General features: G+C 55.6%; 1 protein-coding gene across 1 annotated transcript in view; it reads right to left on the bottom strand.

The window, feature by feature from the left end:
* Nucleotides 1–2098: 2098 nt before the first annotated feature.
* The window catches only part of IGFBP5 (insulin like growth factor binding protein 5), a 33273-nt gene continuing 15655 nt past the window's right edge, over nucleotides 2099–19716 (bottom strand). Inside the window, exons 2-4 of the mRNA XM_073304994.2 lie at nucleotides 9086–9312; nucleotides 8662–8781; nucleotides 2099–7615 (exon numbers count right to left, since the gene is read on the bottom strand). Of these exons, the coding sequence (XP_073161095.1) occupies nucleotides 7484–7615; nucleotides 8662–8781; nucleotides 9086–9312 (479 nt within the window). The 3' untranslated portion in view covers nucleotides 2099–7483. The remainder of the gene's footprint in view (nucleotides 7616–8661; nucleotides 8782–9085; nucleotides 9313–19716) is intronic.

Genomic DNA, 19716 nt, shown 5'->3' with positions numbered 1-19716 from the left:
GCCACAGACCAGGGCCAGCGCCACACGGGAGTGAGCGAGACCACCCTGTGCTGGAGGGCTGATGAGGAGCAAGCCAATGGCCAAGGGGCATGTGCTTGACGGGTCAGCCCCGAGAGCTGGCCTCATCCCTGAAGCCCAAGGGAGAGGGAGAGACAAAGCCAGTTGCCGGCTGCACCCTGCTCCCCTCCATCCTGCTGCACCAAGGGGGCACCACCCTGCCCCGGGGGGGGGGGGGGCATACATCCTGCTGCAGGGGCGCCCGGTGGGCCTGCTCGCTGCTGTGCAATGCTACCTTGGGACTAGTGTCCATGGGCCTTGGGACTAGTGCCCAGGGGCCTGGGCGTGCGGCCGAGTTACAGCGCCACACCACCACCCCCCGGTGGCAGAGATTCAGTACTGCAGCCTCCCATCCCCATCGCGGAGGGGAAACGAACAACTCGGGCTGCTGTTTCTTCTTTGCGTCTGGCCATGTCTTGTTCTTGTCTGGCCACGCGTGGCTGCTGGAAGGGCTGCATTCTGCGGCCGCCGCGGCGACGCCCTTACAGCGAGCACACAGCACGAACAGGTGGTGCGGTTTGACCCCCCCCACGGGCAATCCAGCCGGCGGGCCATAAATATGGTTTGCAGCCCACACCACCCCCAAAAGCTGTGTAAAGACCAGACTGTCACAGCAACCGCGTCCTTGGAAAGGCATGATTATTCCCTGCATGTGTGCAGTGTGACGTAGTCTGTTTTAAATGGCACTTTCAGTAAGGACTCACCCTTTTGGATCTTTAGAATATGCTCTTGCTTGGGTGTCCTCCCTGAGCCGGGCTGCAGCTGCAAACCATGGGAGGAGGGGCTGGTCCTTTAGCCTGCACATATAGTCAGGGCATCGGGCTGGGGCTGCGGGGTGTGTGTGGGACCTCACAAAACTCTGCCTAACTCGGTGAGGCAAGGCTGTGCCTTATCTAAGCGGTCTGGCGGCAGTGCACAAGGACTTTAGTCCCTTCCGTGTGTGGCCAGACACATTGACCTTCGGTGACACTGGCCTGATCTGATGCCATGTTTTTCATCCTGTTAGGATAAGGTGTCTCTCCTCTCAGCCTCATCACTGGAGTACGTTAAAACTGGCCTGGCCCAAGCACTGGAGCGGAGTACAATCCTGCACTCCCCTCAGTTCCCTTGGACTCGGCCACAGGCCCAGAACTCCTGGGATCTAAGCCCTAACACAGACTTTGGCTAGCTCCATTAGCCACGCTGTGCCTGAGTTTCTCCTTTGGTAAACTGGGGCGTGTGATTCTGCCCGTCCTCGCCAGAGGATTTGGTCCTTGCAGTTTGTGAAGGGCTGTGGAGACATAAAGGCTCAGGGGGCCTTATCAGGATGAGCAGAGATTGTTACGAGGAGCTGCCTAAAGGCCCAACGTGGCACAGCCATGAATGCAAAGCCCCTCCCCACCCCTCCATGATGGAAGGTCAATATTTCCTGCCTACTTTACAAATGGGGAAGGCAGGGCACAGAGCCACCAAAGGTCAAATTGGCTGCTTAAAGTTAGGCAGCGGCCGGCTTTCCACTTGGATGCCTCCCATGAGGACCCTAAGTTGGAACATTTTGGCCTGTGGGAGGCACCCAGCAAGCCGGTGGGAGAGTCAGGAATCGTGCACTGGTCACATGTGGGGTATCCAAACTAACCAGGAATCAGCCTTGTGAGAGCTTTTAGCAACGTCCAGCGGTGTCATAGGAATTGCCAGCATGGAGCAGACTCGAGGTGCCCCGTGTCCTATCTTTGACAGAAGCCACTAACAAAAGCTTCAGAGCAAGACACAGAAAACCCTGCAACTATGGAAGGAAGGGCCTGGCCTAACCCCTTAAATAGTTAGAATGGCTAAAACTGGAAGCATGAAGCTTTATAAGCGCCTCTCATCCTTTACCATAGTGACGCTGCTTCCAAAACATTGTCGCGAGCTCTGTTCATGCTCAGCCCCCCCCTCACATGCAGACATCCACCAGGGCGTAGACCCGCGCTAACTGAATGCATAACTTTATTAAATAAATGCTTTGCCATGAGAAAAGACAAAGATCAAAGAGTAACATAAATTATAAGTTGAATAAATAGCATACAGCAATCTTCACTTTTTAATAAAACGTGAGATTTGTTTTTAAAAGTACAAAACAGAGCATTAAGCTCCTCATCCGTTGTCAGTTTTTCACAAACTGCTTTTTTTTTCTTTTTTCCCCACCAGTACGATTATGTATATTTCTTCTTTACTGGAAAAACAATAACACACACACGGAAAAAAACAAAAAAAAACAAACAACAAAACAAAACAGAGCTACTGTATGTATGTAAAGCTATAAAAAGCTACCGTAAAATGTGTAGTGAGTATTGCTTAAAGATTAAAAACCAGGCAGGGATCTCGGAATCTGGGGTGTTAACGGCGGTAGTACAATGGTCGATAACTGCACTGTGGACAGGCCGCACCGAGGCCGGCGGGGCGGGGGCAAAAGGCAGTGCCGTGCACTGGACTAGAAGCCAAGGGGCTCATCCGGGGAGGGCTGGACTCAAGGTGAACTGTTGCTTGTTGAAATCGACACACTCCGTTCGGGAAAAAAACAACCGTGCGAGAGAAGAGAGTGGAGAAATAGTGCAAAATGCTCTTGTACTAGTGGTTTTAAAATAAGACTGCCTGCCGCAGCACAGACACGGAATAACCCCGCCGGAGAGGAGCTATTTGCTCACCACCACGCCCTGGCCTTGCTTTCAATCTGAACCCCATTAGATCCTCCTTTGCCCCCCCCGCCCCGCTTGTTTCATTGCCACAGACTCAGGTGAGAAGGACACCGAGAGGTGAAATGTGCCTCAGAGATCACCGGCACCTCCCCGGGGATTAAGCCGTTATTGGAGGGAGTCTTCCCGTCTGGGTTTGCTCGATCCACCATTAAAAAAACCCAAACCACTCCCCCAAAACAAACTCCTGGCCTGGGGCAAGGTGGGAGGGTCACATAGTCCTGGTGAGCCACTTCCCGGGACATGGCTCAATCCTGCTTAGCGAATCTTAGTGCAGTTTTCAAACAGTCACGGCCCTAGGGAGTATTGACAGCCCTTCTGTGCAGCCAGGCATCCGCTTCTCTCCGGGCTCAGCCCCGGGCTCCTCCGAAGGGGACCATGGAGGGAGCAATGACGGCAGAGACCCACAGCTCTGTGTGGGCGAGGCACCTAAGGGGCTGTGTCTCCACTGGGTTCCCTTTCCCTGGGTTGGCCCACTCAGTCTCTCGTTGTCAGGCAAGGGACCCCTATGCTGATCCACAGGGGGGGAGGGGGGGAATGCACAGCCCCGCACCCCAATCACTGCGTGCTTGCTGGGGTCCCAGGAAGCAGAAGGCCTTGGGACAGCCTGAATCTGCACCAGCCGCCGTCCCCTTTCCAGGCCTTCCATGAGTGACGGCAGGCCGATGGGCGGCTTTAATGCTTCAAGGGGGGGGGGATCCCACTGGCAGCCGTAACACGGGGCCACGGCTGGCTGTGCCTCCCCCCTGGGCTGAGCTCACAGGCACACAGGAGATCACTTCAGCAGGGGGGGAAACTGAGGCAGAAGAGCATTAGCTTTCGGCCGGCTGTAGCACCATCAGCTAGCGCCAACCTCTAGAGCCACTCAGGCTGGGGGAAACAGGCCCACGGGGGCACAGGGTTGTTCCTCCCGGCAGAACTGCGTTGGCCACCCAGTACAAAGGGGGGGGGGGCGTCATTTGGGGTTGGGGCAGCAGCCAGTGAGATGGGGGCGACGCTCAGCTCTTTAACGTGGAGAGTCAGGGCTTTTTCTAGGCTGCTGACCCAGGCCCAGCATTTGTCTAGTGCCCCCCTCTCCCCCCGGCCCTGGTGTGTACCGTGCGGGGGGATCCCACTGGAGCCACAGAGACAGTCCTTTTCTCTCCCACTCCCCCCCATAAAAACCTCTGAGAGCAGAGAAGCGAGGACTAAGTTCTCCCCCCAGTAAAAGCAATGGGAGCCGTGCTCCTGACTGCAATGGCTTGGGGCTTGACCCTGGGGTAGCCGAGAGGCAAATTTAGACTCATCTTTGCCCCATCAACTTTTCAATAAAAGGGCTCAGGGTGCAAGCTATAAGACACAGCTTGGAAGTGACCCTTCCCCCCCCAGCCAGTAGTTGCCATCCCTAGCTGAGTGCAGACACGGTGAGACCCCAGCCCGGCCCCGGGGCACATCACCTGCCCAGCCAGGCTTTCGCAGCTTTCAAGTTTCGGGGACTAAAGCAAAAGCAAAACAAATGAACAAGCAAGGGCGAAAAAGCACGAGAAGGGAAGACAATGGGTACTGGCCTAAAAGAATCAGGACTCGGGGTCACTTGGGGAGGGAGCGCGGCACAGGGACTGGCCAAGCCAGGCGGATGGGGGCACTGCCTCCCCAGGCGAGAGCTTTGCTAGCGCAGTCCGTCCCCCTTTGGGGTGTACATGGCCCCCGTGCTCTCTTCTCTGCCACCTACCCCGATCTTCAAGGCTGTGGCTCCCCTATAATGCACCCAGTGACCTCCGAAGCCAGGTGGGATCACCCCGGGTCTGTCCCCTGGGAGCGGGGAGCAGAGCCGGACCAGGATATAGCTGTGACTTTGGCAAACGTCCCCTCTTCTTTCCATTTCCGGTGGACTGACCCAGCCCACCAACGTCAAACGCCTTTGAACTGTGCGGGCTCCCCGGCCGCAGCAGCGTGTGCTCACCTCTCCCTTCAAGTAGCCCAGAGCTTCCAGGACAAGTTGGAGAGATGCCCAGGGCGGCAGGGTGGCCCATTTTTCATGGTTCACGGGGTTAGAGTGGGCGGGGGGGGGGGGGCCAGGTCCCAATGGATGTGCTATCTGTGGACATGCATAGAATAAATGCCTCCTGTAACTCCACTGAGTACCTGGGGGTGACCCTGCGTCCCCCACACGCATTTGGCTGGCAGCCTGGAAGACGCGAGCGGGGCGAGGGAAAAGTGTCGCGAGCTTTCTGCACCTCCCTGCACCAAAGCCCGGGCTGGGTGTTTGTGTGTGGGCGGGGCGGGGTCCGTGGACCGGGGACACATCGCATATGGCGAGGCCCAGGGACCTGCACGGCCAGCCTTGCCCTGGGAAATGGCGCCACCTGGTGATGGGAGAAGGGCATTTGGGGCAGCTTCCCCTCTCAAATCACTGCCCTTCTCCGAGCCTAGGTCTCCGCTTCCCTCTCCAGGGCCTGGTTCCCGGTTACACTGCGGCCCCTCTGCACAACGCTAGGTGCTGCGTCTCCGGCTGGCCGTGGGAGGAAGGGTGGCCAGAGCGCAAGCCAGAGCAGCCCTGAGGCTGCCCTACTGATGCTGGGGGCTGCCCAGCCCTAGACTACAAGACGCCCTCTGCCCTGAGCAGGGGCCTGGGGAACGGAGAATCAGGCTCCGTGAGCACAGCACGCTCCGGTATTGGGAGGACAGCGTCATAGCACCGACAGGGGCTGCTGGCACACACAGACTCCCTACCCATCTCCCACGGGGCAAAACCCCCTGCTCCGCTCAGCAAAACCAGCGGGGCGACCACTCCCCCCCCTGGCTGCCCAAAGCCCGGCGGGGGAGGGAGGCACTGCCCAGCCCCCGCAATGCCAGACCCATGCTCCTCTGGGAAGGTCGAGGAAGAAACCCCACAAGTCCCGGTCATGCAGTAGCCGGTCTAGCTTGGGGAGATTCCTTGGTTCCCTTTGATCTGCACTAGTGTGTCGCGGGTGTCGCTCCGGCTTTCCTGAGGATCAGCCCGCAGCAGGGCCCGTCCTGGCTGGTACGGGGAAGAAACCGGCACGCTCTTCGTGTCTCTAATTAGCACGCTGCCTGGGCGTGCTTGCAACGAGCTGCGCCAGTCGGAGCCTCTGCCAGGATGCGGGTGGGGGCTAGTTCTTTCGGTGGGCGCGTCCGCGCACTCAGCGACAAAGCAATGGACAGCAACAGCTTGAGCGCCGTTAGCTGGCCAAAGCAGGGAGTCAGCCGAACGCCCCGTCCTCTTTGCTGCGGAGTCTCGTCGGAAGCGACCTTAACAAAGACCCTTGTCGTGGTGAAAGTAGGGGGGGAAAAAACGGTCCCAAGAGTTAAAAAATACACAAGTCCAAAGGCTGCAGCGATCTGGCCACACCTGAAGATGCCGCTTGAGTTGGTCAGATCAGTGGCTTCCGTGTATCAGTCACAACAGCCGACAAGCTGGCCAAACGGCCCTGGCCAAATTAGGGCACCGATAACACAATAAGCTCTGCCAGGCCTAAGTGTCTATGGAGCTCATTGCAGGGGGAGAGACTTGACATTTGTAATTTACCATTGCAACAGAAGAAGAGAGAGGTTTGCGCACACCCCCCGGGCAAACGATTCTTATGATGGGCAAGGACAATATCATTCGTTTTCCCATCATGGCAGAGGGTGGTAAAGATTTTGGAGCCCGATCCCACAGCCATTTAAGCAAAGCTGTCTGTGGGACTGCACCCGTGAGTAAAGTTATACACATGCTAAATTGTTTGCAGGATTGTGTGTGTGTGTGTGGGGGGGGGGGGGTCCTTCTGCCTGAATTTGGGCGCTGATTTTCCAAACACTTGACCTAGTGCAGGATTTTAAGCATGGGAAAAGGCCCGTTAATGTCTACAGGACACAAGAGCGGCCAGACTGGGTCAGACCAAAGGTCCATCTAGCCCAATATCCTGTCTGCCGTACAGAACATAAATTGCCACACACCGATGGCCAACAACATTTAAAATAATCTCACGCGACAGGAAATCAGATTCCTGACGCTGCTCAGGGACAACGATCCCCGATGGAACTGAAAGGTGATTGGTTATCTTTTGGCTAGTTTGGGGGTTTTTTTTAAAGGAACCATAACCATTTTTTGCTGGCAGGAGCTGGCATCCCCGGCCTCATTTCCTAACAAAATGCAATCCCATTTACAACAATGTTCTAGACGCCGATTGCCCAGAAAGCTGTGCCCTATCTCCACAGAGATATCAATCAAAGGACTTTTGGTGCCAGTGGGGGGCATTGTTAGCTCTGGCAGAGCCAAGCAAGCCACTCAAACGCAAGGGCTGAGCGGTGGACGTGTACCCCGTCGCAGGGCTTTGTCTGGTTTCGCTGGAGACCGTTTAGAAAGTTGCTGGCTAGTCTAAAAACCAAAACAAACAAAAAAAGACACCCCCCCTCCCATATCAACAAACCAAACCAAACCCACAATAGAAAAGCCCCCAAGTCGATTCCTACGTTGGCGCTGGCTGCGTCCCTGCATGGGGAGTCGAGAGCAGTTTGGGGGCATCTTGGGGGGGGGTCTGTACTGGGAAGGCGGCGCCGGTTTGACTTCTGCTTCCCTCTTCTCCTTTAGTCGCCGTCGCCGAGCAGGCGAGGACGGGCTGCAGATTCCGAGGTCCTCAGTTTCTTCCGTTTTTCGAAATGAGATGAAAGGGTTCGGAGTCCCGGGGCGTGGGGAGGCGTGGGGGCGGGGGGCAGGGGACGGGGCAGGCCCTTCACTCGGTGACGCCGCTGTCGAAGCTGTGACATTGCAGGTCGCCGGCCACGTAATTGGTCCCCGGCAGCTTCAGTCCGTACTTGTCCACACACCAGCATAGCCCGCGCTTCCGCCCCCGGGACGGCTTGCACTGGGGAAGCGAGGAGAGACGCAAAGGGAGCTCAGCGGCGGGCGCGTCACGGGGAAGTAACGGTGCCTGGAGCAGAGCCCAGGTCGCAGTGCCGCGTGGCTCCGAGCCGGGGACGAGACGCGGCCGCCAGGTCTAATGGGGCGCAACCTGGCACCAGCCCTCGACCTCGCCAAAGGCTAGCCCCAGGGCTCAGGTGCTGTGCAGGACTCAGGAGAGAACCGGGCTCAGTTCCTGGCTCCGTGCGACCTTGGGCAAGTCAGCTCAACCTTCTGGGCCTCAGTTCCCACTCTGTGAAATGGGGTCAGTAATCCTCCCTTTCTCCCACCCTATGCCCGGCTTCTCCAGGTGGACCATGAGCTCTGTCTCTTGCTCCCGGTGTGCAGCATGCCTAGCACAGTGGACCCCAGGCCCCCGATTCCCAAGGCCAGGGCCTCCGGGTGCTTCTGCTCATAAATGATTCAGGGAAGATGCAGCTTCCTGCTAGCTGCTGCATGGGGTGCCTCATGCCACTTGACTTGGTCGACCCCCCAGGAGGGTGGGTAATAAGACTGCCCGCCACTAAGACGACCAGAGGAACCCTGCAGGGCATGTCTAGGGCAGAGCACTGTGGGAGAGAACCGGCGAACCGACGGCACGGTTTGCGCACACGACTGGTGAGCCCTGGAACCCACGCCCTGACTCGTGCCACTTCTGGTCGCAGTTTTACATCTCAGCTGAAAGAGGGCAGCCCCAGTGGCCTGACAGCAGTGTTGCCTAGCGGCTACCGGGGCTCTAGGTCAGTTTCTGTTCCTGGCTCTGTCGGTGAGCGTGGGCAGGTCGCGTCAATGCTCTACCCTCGTTTTACAGATGGGGAAACCGAGGCGCGATGCTTGGTGAAGCGCTTTGAGAGTTAAGGACGGGAAGTGCTGTGTAAGAGCTAGGGGTCATCATTAACGTCCCCTTGCACCATATTGGTTCAACACAGAGCTACGGGGGAGAGCGGCCCTGACAGAATCAGACCCTTGCCGTGGGGAGGGGCCATGCTGGTTTCCCGTGGGGGAGCTCACCTGTTTCCTCTTGTAGAATCCCTTCCGGTCGCAGTTGGGAAGGTGAACGGCTCGGGGAGTCATTCGTTCGCTGGTTTTGATCTCCTGCAGCGAAGCCTCCATCTGCCTGCGGCAAGGGCCCTGCCAGAGGAGCGAGAGGATCAGCGAGAGGCGCCGCGAGGAGGTGGTGCCCAGCAAGCCCTGGCCCCATCACCAACCGAGAGCCAGGAATCCCACACGCCCCACAAGTCAGTGACCCGCTGGGCTCCTGGAAGGGATGGATTTCCCCAGCGCGGGGCCAGGAGAGAGCAGGGCAAAGCCTCATCTCCTGCGTGGCAATATGGCCCCCCCGGGCAACCATGCCCATTTCTCTCAGCACCTGCTGCTGGGGGCACTAGGGGGCAGGCAGGAGAAAAGGGGCAGGCGAGGGGAACCCAGCACTCACCAGCTCAAACTCCTGCCTCAGCTCGGGGACGGCGACCCGGGGATGCGCCGTGTTCTCCGCCCCGCCGACGAACTTGGACAAGGTCAGCTTCTTCCTGCGATCCTTCTTCAGGGCCTCGGCCTTGAGCTCGGAGAGGCGTCCATGCTTGGGCCGGTACACCTTGGGCGAGTAGGTCTCCTCCGCCATCTCCGAGGTGGTCGGCTCCTCGTGCTCGCGGGATTCCCGCTCTGGAGGAGGAAGGGACAAAGCAGAGTGACTTCTCCGTGAGCAACCCGTGTAACCTGCGGGGCCAGCCCTATGTACGCCTCTTTCTGACTGCCTGGCACCTCTCCAGCAGGCATGGAGGGAGGGAGGGAGGGCTGAATAACCTAATGAGAGCCATGCCAAGCATCGCAGTGCCTTGGGCAGCATCTCCCCATAAAGGAGAGACCTTTCCTTCCAGTGCCATTCCCCACGAGGGCACCCCTCTGCGACTCTCACAAGACTAAGTCGCACTGGGCCAAGGAGTGGCCCCCACAGACACAGACCACTGTGTATCGTTACATCGAGCCAAGAGAGGCGCAGGTATGTTACTGAATGCGCACACTTGGTCACACACACGCCCAGATCGACGCTGGGACGCGCACGAGACCGGGTGTCTGTAGGGCAACGCCATGCCACGAACGGTTTCTGCACAGCACCTCAATCGGCTCAGGCTGGGTGGAAAAACCGTCGTCTCTTTGGGGTGTGGGGCTCAGAGGGCCAATCCCACTGCGGAGGAGATGGCGGTGGGGTGGCCTGCTTCTCTCCTGCTGGTTTTCATTTGCCCCCAGGGCAAAATCACCTCAGGGTTTGGCAGGCTTAGCTTGAGAGAGACCATGTCCCTGCAGGTCATGTCTGGGGGCAGCTGGCAGGGATATACAGGGCTCAGGAGGGGAATAGCAGGAGATGCTTTGCATCAGGATTTGGGAGCTTTGGCAGAGCTGCAAGGTTCCTTTTCGGTAGCTGAACGCAGGGTCCACATTAAAACCTCGTGTGTCACATTGCTGTGTCTCATTGCAAGAATGGGTGTCCCAGTCCACCAGGAGGGGAATGCATGTTTGTGGTGGCTAAGTCATCCCTGTACAGTATGTATCTAGTCTCTGCAGTGCTGGGGGGATCCTTCTGGATGAGTTATTATTGGTATGATCAGCCTCAAGCTCTGTGTGTGTGTCTGTGCCTAAGTCATCTGCTGTTTCATCCATTGTAGTTACCCCCATATATGCTGGGAGACCTTTTGAACACTTTGCTCCCAGCCAATATGATTTTAACAGCTGGGATGTCAGCAGGGCTCCTGAGTGCTTATATATAGGAGTGAGCCGGTGACAGCCTATACTTAGCTGACTTGTGACCTTTAATACAGCCACTGGCGTGAAAGAGGGTTATTTTCGGTTCTAGATGTGAATATAGCTTTCCCCTCCAGAGACAGTGGAGCCCTGGGTCATATTCCTACCAGGCCTCTTCTATTGTAGGGGCCCCCTCTGGCAGAAGCAACAGAAAGAGATGGCAAATGCACAACACTGGGGAGGAGGAGAACAGGGGGAAGAGTGGAACGGAATCAGGAATACAAATACATCCACCTACTTATCCCCCCCCACGCCATCATGAGAGCACCTGATTCGAATTTGGTCACAATGAACCCAACATGTGCAAAGGATGATCCTCGGGCAAGGAATAAGCCTGCAGATGATCTTGGGGGAGATGGGACACCAGCCCCACAGAAGACGATTCTGTGACAAGCAGAGACATCCATCAATGTAAAGAAAATTATTTTCTGACCTAGCCCAGGTGTAGGCTAGGAAAAGGCCAACAAGGGATTTTCACCAGGACCTAATGCAGCCATCTCTGGGGTGGAACATTGTGTTTAACAGCACAGGGGAACACTGCAACGGCATGTAGGATAGGAGGGGAAGTTTTACAGGAGGCAGAATGTAATGGAAGTTGTTATATTATCTTTTAGAGTGTCATTCACAGGCCCCCAGGAATGTGTCAAGCCAGACAGCTAAATAACAGTCCTGCAATCGCTGCCCCTGGGTACTTGCACTTACAGAAAGAAAGCATTTCACCTGTGGATCAGCAGGTGGCAGCACATGCCTTTAGTTCCCACTTAACACCAGGCAAAACACTGCAAAATCATCACAGGGGGTTTCATAAGGGCAGGAGGGTCTCAGAATTGGTGTGCTGGAGGGTGGAAGCTCAGGCCCTGTGGTCCCTACAGCTGTCAGTCCAGCCCCCCGCACCCAACCCCAATTCACAATTTCAATCAACGCCAAGTCGAACTTTTCCTCTCCCAGCCCTGAGAAAACCCAAATACGCTACTTGCCAAAGTCAAGTGTCCCAGCCTAGCAGCTACTCACGTGTATTATCCAAAGCCATGCAGTGAACCTGATCACTGCTGAACAAATCCTACTACAGCCTCTCAGGATCTTACTCAAACCCACTGGGTTCAACAGAGCCTGATGTACCTCACATCCTCACAACCTTTAAAGTATTTATTCTCACAACACCCGGGAGGCAGGACAGTGCTGTTACGCCCATTGTACAGATGGGGGAACTGAGGCACAGAAATCTACCCATGCTCAGACAGGAAGTCTCTGGCAGAACAGGGGATTGATGCAAAGTCTTCCAAGTCCCAGATTTGCACCCTAACCACTGAGCCATTCTCCCTTTCTCTCATCTCATGAGGACCCAGGCTTATCTGTGCACTCGGGTTTTCTCAGGTGCTGACGATGTGTGTTTTAGGGCTTTCTTTGTTTGCTGGAGGAAACAAATGTATTCATTAAATAAAACAGGAAAAGATCAGGCCTGGAAGAATGAACCAGTTGGGAATCAGGAGCCGGTCAGTCGCATGGTGTGTGTCTTGTCAGTTACAATGACCAGCCAGCAGCCACCAGTCACTATGCAAGGCGTTGGTGTTTGGAAGTGGCGCGGTTTTACCCTGAAATCTTCTCATTCACCAGATCGTTGAAATGAATCCCCTATTCTGCCAAGCTGTATTAACCAAACCTACACCCTGGGCATAAATGAGTGATGCCCCTTTTATATAAAGTGAACCCCTCGCCAGGCCAACTGAAAAGCCGGGCAGAAAAGCAGCATGTACCCCAGCATAACTCTCCCGTCTTCAACCTCACGCCACCCCCACTGACTGCATTAGGCGCTGGATCGGGCCCATAGACCACAGAACATCAGCCTTGGAAGGCAGGTAAGAAGCGAGGCGGTACAATGCCAGATCCACTTGGTGCAGCATCCTATCTCCGGCAGTGCCCAAGCCCTGATACTCCAGAGGACAGAAGGAAACCCCCACAATGCCCCTGGCTGAAGAGCATTATTGCCGTCTCTGTTCTTGCTCTTCCAGCATCGTCAGCTTTAAAAACTTGGTTTGGACATTGGGCCCAGGCACTGGTGCTCAGCTCCTGCTGGAATAATGAGAGAGTGCCAAGATCCCATGCCCACTGAATCCTCAGCTCTAACAGTAAGGGGACAAGCTCTACGGGCGGAAGAGCCAGCTGAGCACTAACATCTCTCCTGGTCTGCGGCTGGTTTTAGAATGAATAGTTTAGATTGAATTTTTCCTTTAAAAACATATAACCCTAATAAATAACCCTACAATAACAAACCAGGATGTGCAGCCCACTGCTCTTGTGTAACCCTACAATAACAAACAAGGGTATGCAGCCTGGCATTCCTGTGCGACCCTGCAATAGCAAACGAGAGCATGCAGCCTGGCATTCCTGTGCAACCCTACAATAACAAACCAGGATGTGCAGTCCAGCACGCAGGCCAGCCTCCCCTATTGTCTGTACAGTGTCGGCTACAGAGATTATCATGAACTGGGAGCCTGGGTCCTGGATCTTCTCAAACTCTGTTGTGTGTATTTTGTTTTTTGGGGGTCTGCTGGGCACTCAAGAAAATGGCCTGGTCCAGCTTGAATGCAGCAGTTCCTCTTTTCTGAAGGGGCCACCAGCGGCACAGGTATGGCCAGGGAGAAGGCATATAATAAGGATGCAAACAGAGCTCTTTGTTCCCGCTTGCTGTCATTTGTAATTTTGCAAACCTGGAATTTATCTGCGAGCCAGAATCATGAGTAGCGAGTGGATGGCCCAGTTCCGATCCCTTTCGGGAGGTAGGAGAGACAGAAAATGTGTGAGCAGACGCCCTGTAAAGTGAATGGATTTGAGGGGTGCGTGGCTAGGGGGCTGGTATTTCCCAAACTGATTTACACCTGTCTAGCTCCCGCTACCCCTAGAGTTGTTATTCCGTATTCGCCAGAGCATTATCTTGCTCCGATCAACACCCTGGCGTGTCTTCTGATCTCCACTGCACCCGAATCTGGGTCTGAAGTGGTCACAGTGACGACAGCCTACTCCTCCATCGGCCTCGCCTTCCTATCCCCGCATCTTCCCACCATGTGAAATGAGGGATCAGGGGAAAACCGGACATGGTTTAGTTTGTGCAAAACCACAGCCCAGCTGACGAAGCTTTTACAAAAGACACCAGGTCTCACTTTAGCTGAGTCCTTGTCTGCCAGAGGGAGAGGGAGGGGGCTGGATGGGGAGAGCTGGTTGTGTTTTCAATCCACTGATCCACCTCTCAGGGCCTACGGCAGGGGGCTCCCCAGCTCCAGAAATCCAACCATGGTTCCCTTGCTCCTGCTTTCCTAGAGTTACTCATGAGGCTGGCGTCCCAGTTGGGAAGGAAGGGCCAAGCGGTGCCCAGGGTTGGGGGAGGGTGGCAAGGATAGCTGCCAGACCCCCCTCTCCTCTCCTCCCCAAACAGCAGCTCGGTGGGATCCTGCCAGGGATCATGTATTCCTTGGCTGGAACATTAGGGAGCAACTTGTATCCGGCGGCGTGCACACTCCCGGCCCAGGCCGCGTCACCGATACAGCCTCTCACTGTCACCCAATCCCCCTCCTCGCTCTGGCTGAGAGAACCTGAGCCGGGCTTTGCAATCGGGTAAGACGCCCACGTCAGCGACACATTAACGCCTGCCGAAAGCCTCCGCCCCCCAAACCTGCTCCGTTAACCCCCAGACAGGCCAGGTCAGGGCTGCTGGGGCTGAACAAGACCCAGGGGGTTTGCAGAATACAGATGGGGGTGGGGGGGAACCTCCCGGGTCAGCGTCTGCAGCTGGGCATGCAGGGCCCTAGTGGCTCAGGAAGGAGACTGAAGTTTGCCTCCTACTCCATCAGGATCCGCCCCACTCGCAGTGCAGCAGCCCGGGCGAACCTCTAAGCAGTTACAGTCGGATTGCTTTTCGCAGAAGCAGGAACCGCTAACCCTTTCCACCGTTTTACCCTTCGAGAGAGCCGTCGGGACCCAGGGGAGGAAGTCGCTGCTGGGGGCAAGGACTGGCCTCTTCGCTCCTCGTTGGGGCTCCTTGAGAGGTTGCCAGTGCAGGGTGGCAGCTTAATTATTCACAAACATTGTGGACTACTGCGGAGAGAGCCAACTCTTCTGAAATGTGGGCGGAGCTTGGGATGGTGGGTGGAGTTTGAGCAGGGCATCACCTACTATGCCCCATCTCCACTGGGCCCCTAATGCACTCAGTGGGCCCCAGTCTTAGTTACTCCTTGGGGCAGGAAAGGTGGGGGGCAAAAGTTGCTTTAAGCAACCTTTGTGCAGCTTGAATTCTGGGGCTGTGTGGTGACTGACACAAGTTAGAACAGCCTCAGGGCTGCTCTAAACTGTGCTCTGCTTCCCTTAATCTCCCATGGGCCCTGGTAAGCAGAGAATAACCATGCGCCAGCCGTACGCCAGCCTGCCCCCTATGCAGCGGGCTGAGAGCAGGACCAGTTTAACAACAGTAATAATCCCTAGCTCTCCTATAGTGCTTTGCATCAGTAGGTCTCAAAGCACTTTACAAAGGAGGTCAGCATCATTGTCCCCATTTTCCAGATGGGGAAACTGAGGCATGGGACGGGAAGTGACTTGCCCAAAATCACCGAGTAGGGCCGGAGGCAGTGCTGGGAATAGAACATGGTGTTGGGTGGGATCTCTTCATAAGGGAGTTTCTCGGGGGGGCCTTTCCCCCCCTCCACACGACCAATGTAAAGGAGCCTTGGAGTAGCTAAGAATCAAACCCAGTTTCTGGGGAGAAACAAATCATGCAAGTGAAAGTTACAGCAACCCTAACAAGATCTGCTGCCCTCTAGCACCTACCACTACACATGCATCTTCCTAAGCACAGGGCAAAGCTCTCTTTTCATTGCTTCTGGGCAACTACAGCGATGCTGATTTTTGGGATGTGCATCAGGCCCCTACTGGAGTGTACTAGCTTCTGATGGTCTCCCTGCACTGGCCATCGTGAGTTTATTCCTGATCACGAGGCAGTTCTTTAACTTCTCTGACGGTCTCTTGCTTTCTGCTGGCTGGAGGCCAGGAAATAGGGGCTATAACATGCGACTGCATTGTTGTCGAGCCATAGAAACTCACTGTTTATGGTGTTTTGGAAAACTCAACAAGCCCTTTGCACCTAAAAAGTTGGATAAGACACAGTTCAGCTTGCGTAAACAGTAACACGTGCAATCCTCTAGTAAGTACTAACTAATAAGAATAAGGAATCCTTTGAGCTTCTCAGGTGAAAGGTGCTGGAGGAGGACAGACTGGTTTACTTGATTCAGCCTCCCAACCAGCTGGTCAGGCAGGGAAAAAGGTAAGGATCACGTTACCCAGCACTGAAAGGCAGCCACCTCTGGCGTGGAATGTGGCAGCTGTTTACCAGCACACAGCAATCAGACATTACATTTTAGGGCTGGCAATGAAGTAGACTCATGTATCAAGCTGAAACCGATGTAGGAATTTTAAGGCAGGAACACGCAGTTTATTGTAACTGCATTGGTCCAGGACTGACTCAAAGGGATGAGCGCCACCTACTGGTTTCCAGCACCATTCCCTGCCGCCCCTTCAAAGCGTCTAAGCGTTCCCAACTCGTGGGACGGGACCCTTGCTCGAGACAGCGAGGCTACAGTACCGGCAGTGGCAGGAGCTGCCCAGCTGGGACCGATTCCCCAGAACTGCCGGAGGCAGTGCTCACAAAACCACAATGTTTTCCAGGCTCTGTCGTGTTTTGCGACCCTTCTCATGGGGGACAAAATAGAGGCACTGGCTATGCCGGGCTCACAGTTCATGTCACCCTGGAATCATGGAATAAAGAGGCAGGGGAGCTGGGATTTTTCTACACACAATAGGGGACCGGGAGGGAGGCCCCTCAAGCACGTGGGGTCTGATCCTGAGTGCTGTGACCCACCCCCCGCGCCAGTGAATTCAGTGGGGCTGGAGGGTGGGCAGCACCCAGCTGGACTGGGCTAGCGACCAAAGTGGAGGCTTTGATTCTGCAGTGCCTCCAGACCCAGGACCGTTTCCCCCAGATCCGCCTAGGGCCAGCTCCTTCTTGCACTCCACCTGCTGGGCCCACCAGGGTGGCCCGTGCAATTGGGGCGTGTGTCTGGGCTGTTTGGTGCTGACCCGGCGAGGCACTGAGCGCACCCGGGACTCAGTCAGAGTGAAGGGAGCTCAGCAGCGTGCAGGATCGTCCCCTTACTCTGCAAGCACCTGGGGGCAGGGATCCCGTCCTGTGCCCAGCACCCAGGATCGACGTACGCCTTACGGCGGCATGTAAACAATTTCCTGTCATTATACACGGGCCAAACCTGGCCTTGAACCCAAACCCCTTCAGATTCCAGCCCTCCTGGGCTCCTCTGTACTAGTAACTCCCAAGCGCAGGGCAGCTGCACAGTCTCCCCTCAGGCAGCCCCACGGTGGCCTCTCGCTCCCCCCTGCTGGCCTGTGTTTGAGGTGCGCACTCTTCCACGGAGCACAGCCCAGACAGGAGATAGACTAACTGCCGAGACCGGGTTTGCTTCGATCCTGCCCTGACTTCAGCCCTCCTGTCTCCCCCACTAACAATGACTATTGGCTGTGTCTCATCCAGTGTATTGGGACCTCTGCTGACCCTTCCCTGGGGGAGGAGGGGCTCCCACCCTCCTCTGTATTTACTACTTTTGTGGGTCCTGCTTGGCCGGGTACATGGCTTAGCTGCAGTGGATGGTGGTAAACAGCCCTGCCCATTCACCCCCACCCAGAGCAATGCAGCTGTGACTTTAATAGCTACCTGTCACAGCTGACAAACTTTCTGTCGCTTCCAACCCAGGCCGGATTTGAACCCATGCTCATGATTGGCAGGGGGGGGGGGGGAGAGGAAGGCTCTGCAGCCCATCACCACATCCCTGAGCCATTTGGTCTAACCCAGCTGCAGGAACTGACCCTGTGTTTGAGGTACAGGGGCACGGGGCCCTATCTCAGTATAACACTGACAGACTCCAGTCGGCGGCAGGCGGGATCAAACCTGTGACCTCTGGAGCTAAACGCATGGACCTCTACTACATGAGCTAAAAGCCACATGGCCCTTAGCAGAGGCTGTAGCAGACTCATTAATCTCTAAGTGGTCTCGGTGCCCCCAGAGGGGACAGAACACCACACCCAGGAGGCGTGCGGGTTACATATTGATCCAACCGCCTGGCAGGGTTTTCCCTTTTGCTGTGAAAGCGAAGGGCGTGAGGGACTGCACAGAGCCTGCTGGAATCTGGTTCGAGAGAGGGAACTTTTACACCCAGATAATAACGCCTCAACAATAACGGGCTGCTTAGGAAAACCCTGGCAGGAGGGACAGGCCCTCTAATGCCAGCAGTTGTGTGAACAAATGACCCCGTTCATCAGGGAGCTGCAGGAGAGAGGCAGGCAGGTGGCAGACAGGGAGGCTGGTCAGCATGAGGCCTCGCGCCTTAGGGTTCCCGCTCAGATCCAACGCCCCGATGAGGTCAGCTGGTGATCTCAGTTCCCCAGTACCCCCCCACAGATCTCCAGCCAGGCACACTGAGCTCAGCTTCAGCATCCTTTGGCACAAGCAGGCGTGGAAGTGGCCAGGGCCTGAGCTCAAGCCAGCTTTCAGGGACCTCGTCCTTCTAAGCAAGAGTGATGGCTCGAGTCGGACGTGATCAGCTGCCACGCGCTTTGGGCTTGGTAAAAATTAGTGGCAGAGTTCTGGGCTGTAGGGGGCACTTGGGGGGACAGCCAAGGGTCGGGGCAGGATCTGCCGCACTGCGTGTAGAGCACATGGGTGATGTTCGTTTGCAGATGAGACTAAATTGGGAGGAGTCGCACGCAGCGATGCAGACAGAATCCCCCCCAAAAGGGGTGTGTGGGGGGGAACGGATTAGAAACGGGCAGATTCAGCTGGAACTACTGACGCAAAGCCACCTAGGGAATACAGTCTGAAACATAAGTCCCTGCTGGGAGGGAGCAAGCTGAGAAACAGTGATGCTGAATGTGGCCCAGGGTGCGAACGGTGCACACATCCGATGCAAGTTTGCAACGTGACATGTGGCTGCAGAAAAGGCTAATTCAATTTTAGGCTGCGCATCCTGGAGCAGGAAGACGACGGTCCCTTCCCCCGGCGATGTTTTGCTTTGTTTGGCGCATCCCCTTAAGAGAAGGATATCGCTCAACAGGGCGATGCTCAGAGAAGAGCAGCAAAAGTGGTCAGGGGACTGGAAGGACTGAACTATTGGACTGATTTAGTTGGGGATTGGTCCTGCTTTGAGCAGGGGGTTGGACTAGGTGACCTCTCGAGGTCCCTTCCAACCCTGATATTCTATGACTCATTGAACTATGGGCCAACGTTTTGCCTACTTTAGCCAAGCGGTGAATCAACAGTACACACCGTAGCAGCCTACAAATATCCACAGCGTAAACAGCTGAAGGATGATTTCAGGTGGCTCTCGGGGGTCTAACTAGGTGTGATGAAGAGGTAATATTTAGGCTAGATATCACAGATACTTCTCGGACAGTGTGATGTGTGACCTCGTCTCCCAAGTCATCATTTCGGACTATTAGAACTAGACTAGAGTCACGCACTGGAGCAGGTACTGTAGGGAATGACCCTGCGATGGTTTGGAGAAAGGCTGGAGGATCTACTAGCTCTTCTCCATCTCTCAGTCCGATGAGCCCACAAGCTGAGAATTGGGCACCAACATTCTAGCACACTGCACCCAGTTGGGGAAAACCAGGCTGAGCCATCTGTCAAGTCTAGCTGGATGAAGCGGTGACTCAAAAGGCTTCCCCTTCCCCTTCCCCTTCCCGAGGAGCTATTTGGGCCAGTGGCGCACTGGGGCCTTCTCACCGGATCCGCGTCTCCTCTGCACCAACATGCAGGAGAAGACTCTGCTGAGTCAGCTGCTGCTTGCCTGTAGGGAGTGACTATTTGGGACAAGGAACAGGAAGGTGTTTTACACCACCTGGGCAGTTCTAAAACAAGTGGCACTGATTTGAAATGCAGGCCTGGGAGTGCGTTAACCCAATGACCTTGTTGCACCTGGTCTGAGCTGGAGAAGAAAAAAGCTTAGTTTAGTGCCTGGGAAAAGCGCACCCAGGGGAACGACTTCAGGCCTGCACTTGTGCAGGCTGAAAAATGCAGGTCTAAATGATCGGTGTGGGCAGAGGGTCAGATCGCTAGCTTAGCATGATCTGTCTGTGATGCTGAAGTGTTTCCGTCACCGGGAGAGGTAAAACAGTCCCTGCAATATACTTTTGCTATAGGAGGCATAGGGATGCAGT

The sequence above is a fragment of the Lepidochelys kempii genome, chromosome 11 (genome assembly GCF_965140285.1).
Source record: "Lepidochelys kempii isolate rLepKem1 chromosome 11, rLepKem1.hap1, whole genome shotgun sequence".
Classification (NCBI taxonomy): domain Eukaryota; kingdom Metazoa; phylum Chordata; order Testudines; family Cheloniidae; genus Lepidochelys; species Lepidochelys kempii.
The sequence above is the reverse complement of the archived record's forward strand: the minus strand, read 5'-3'. Positions and strand labels throughout refer to the sequence as shown.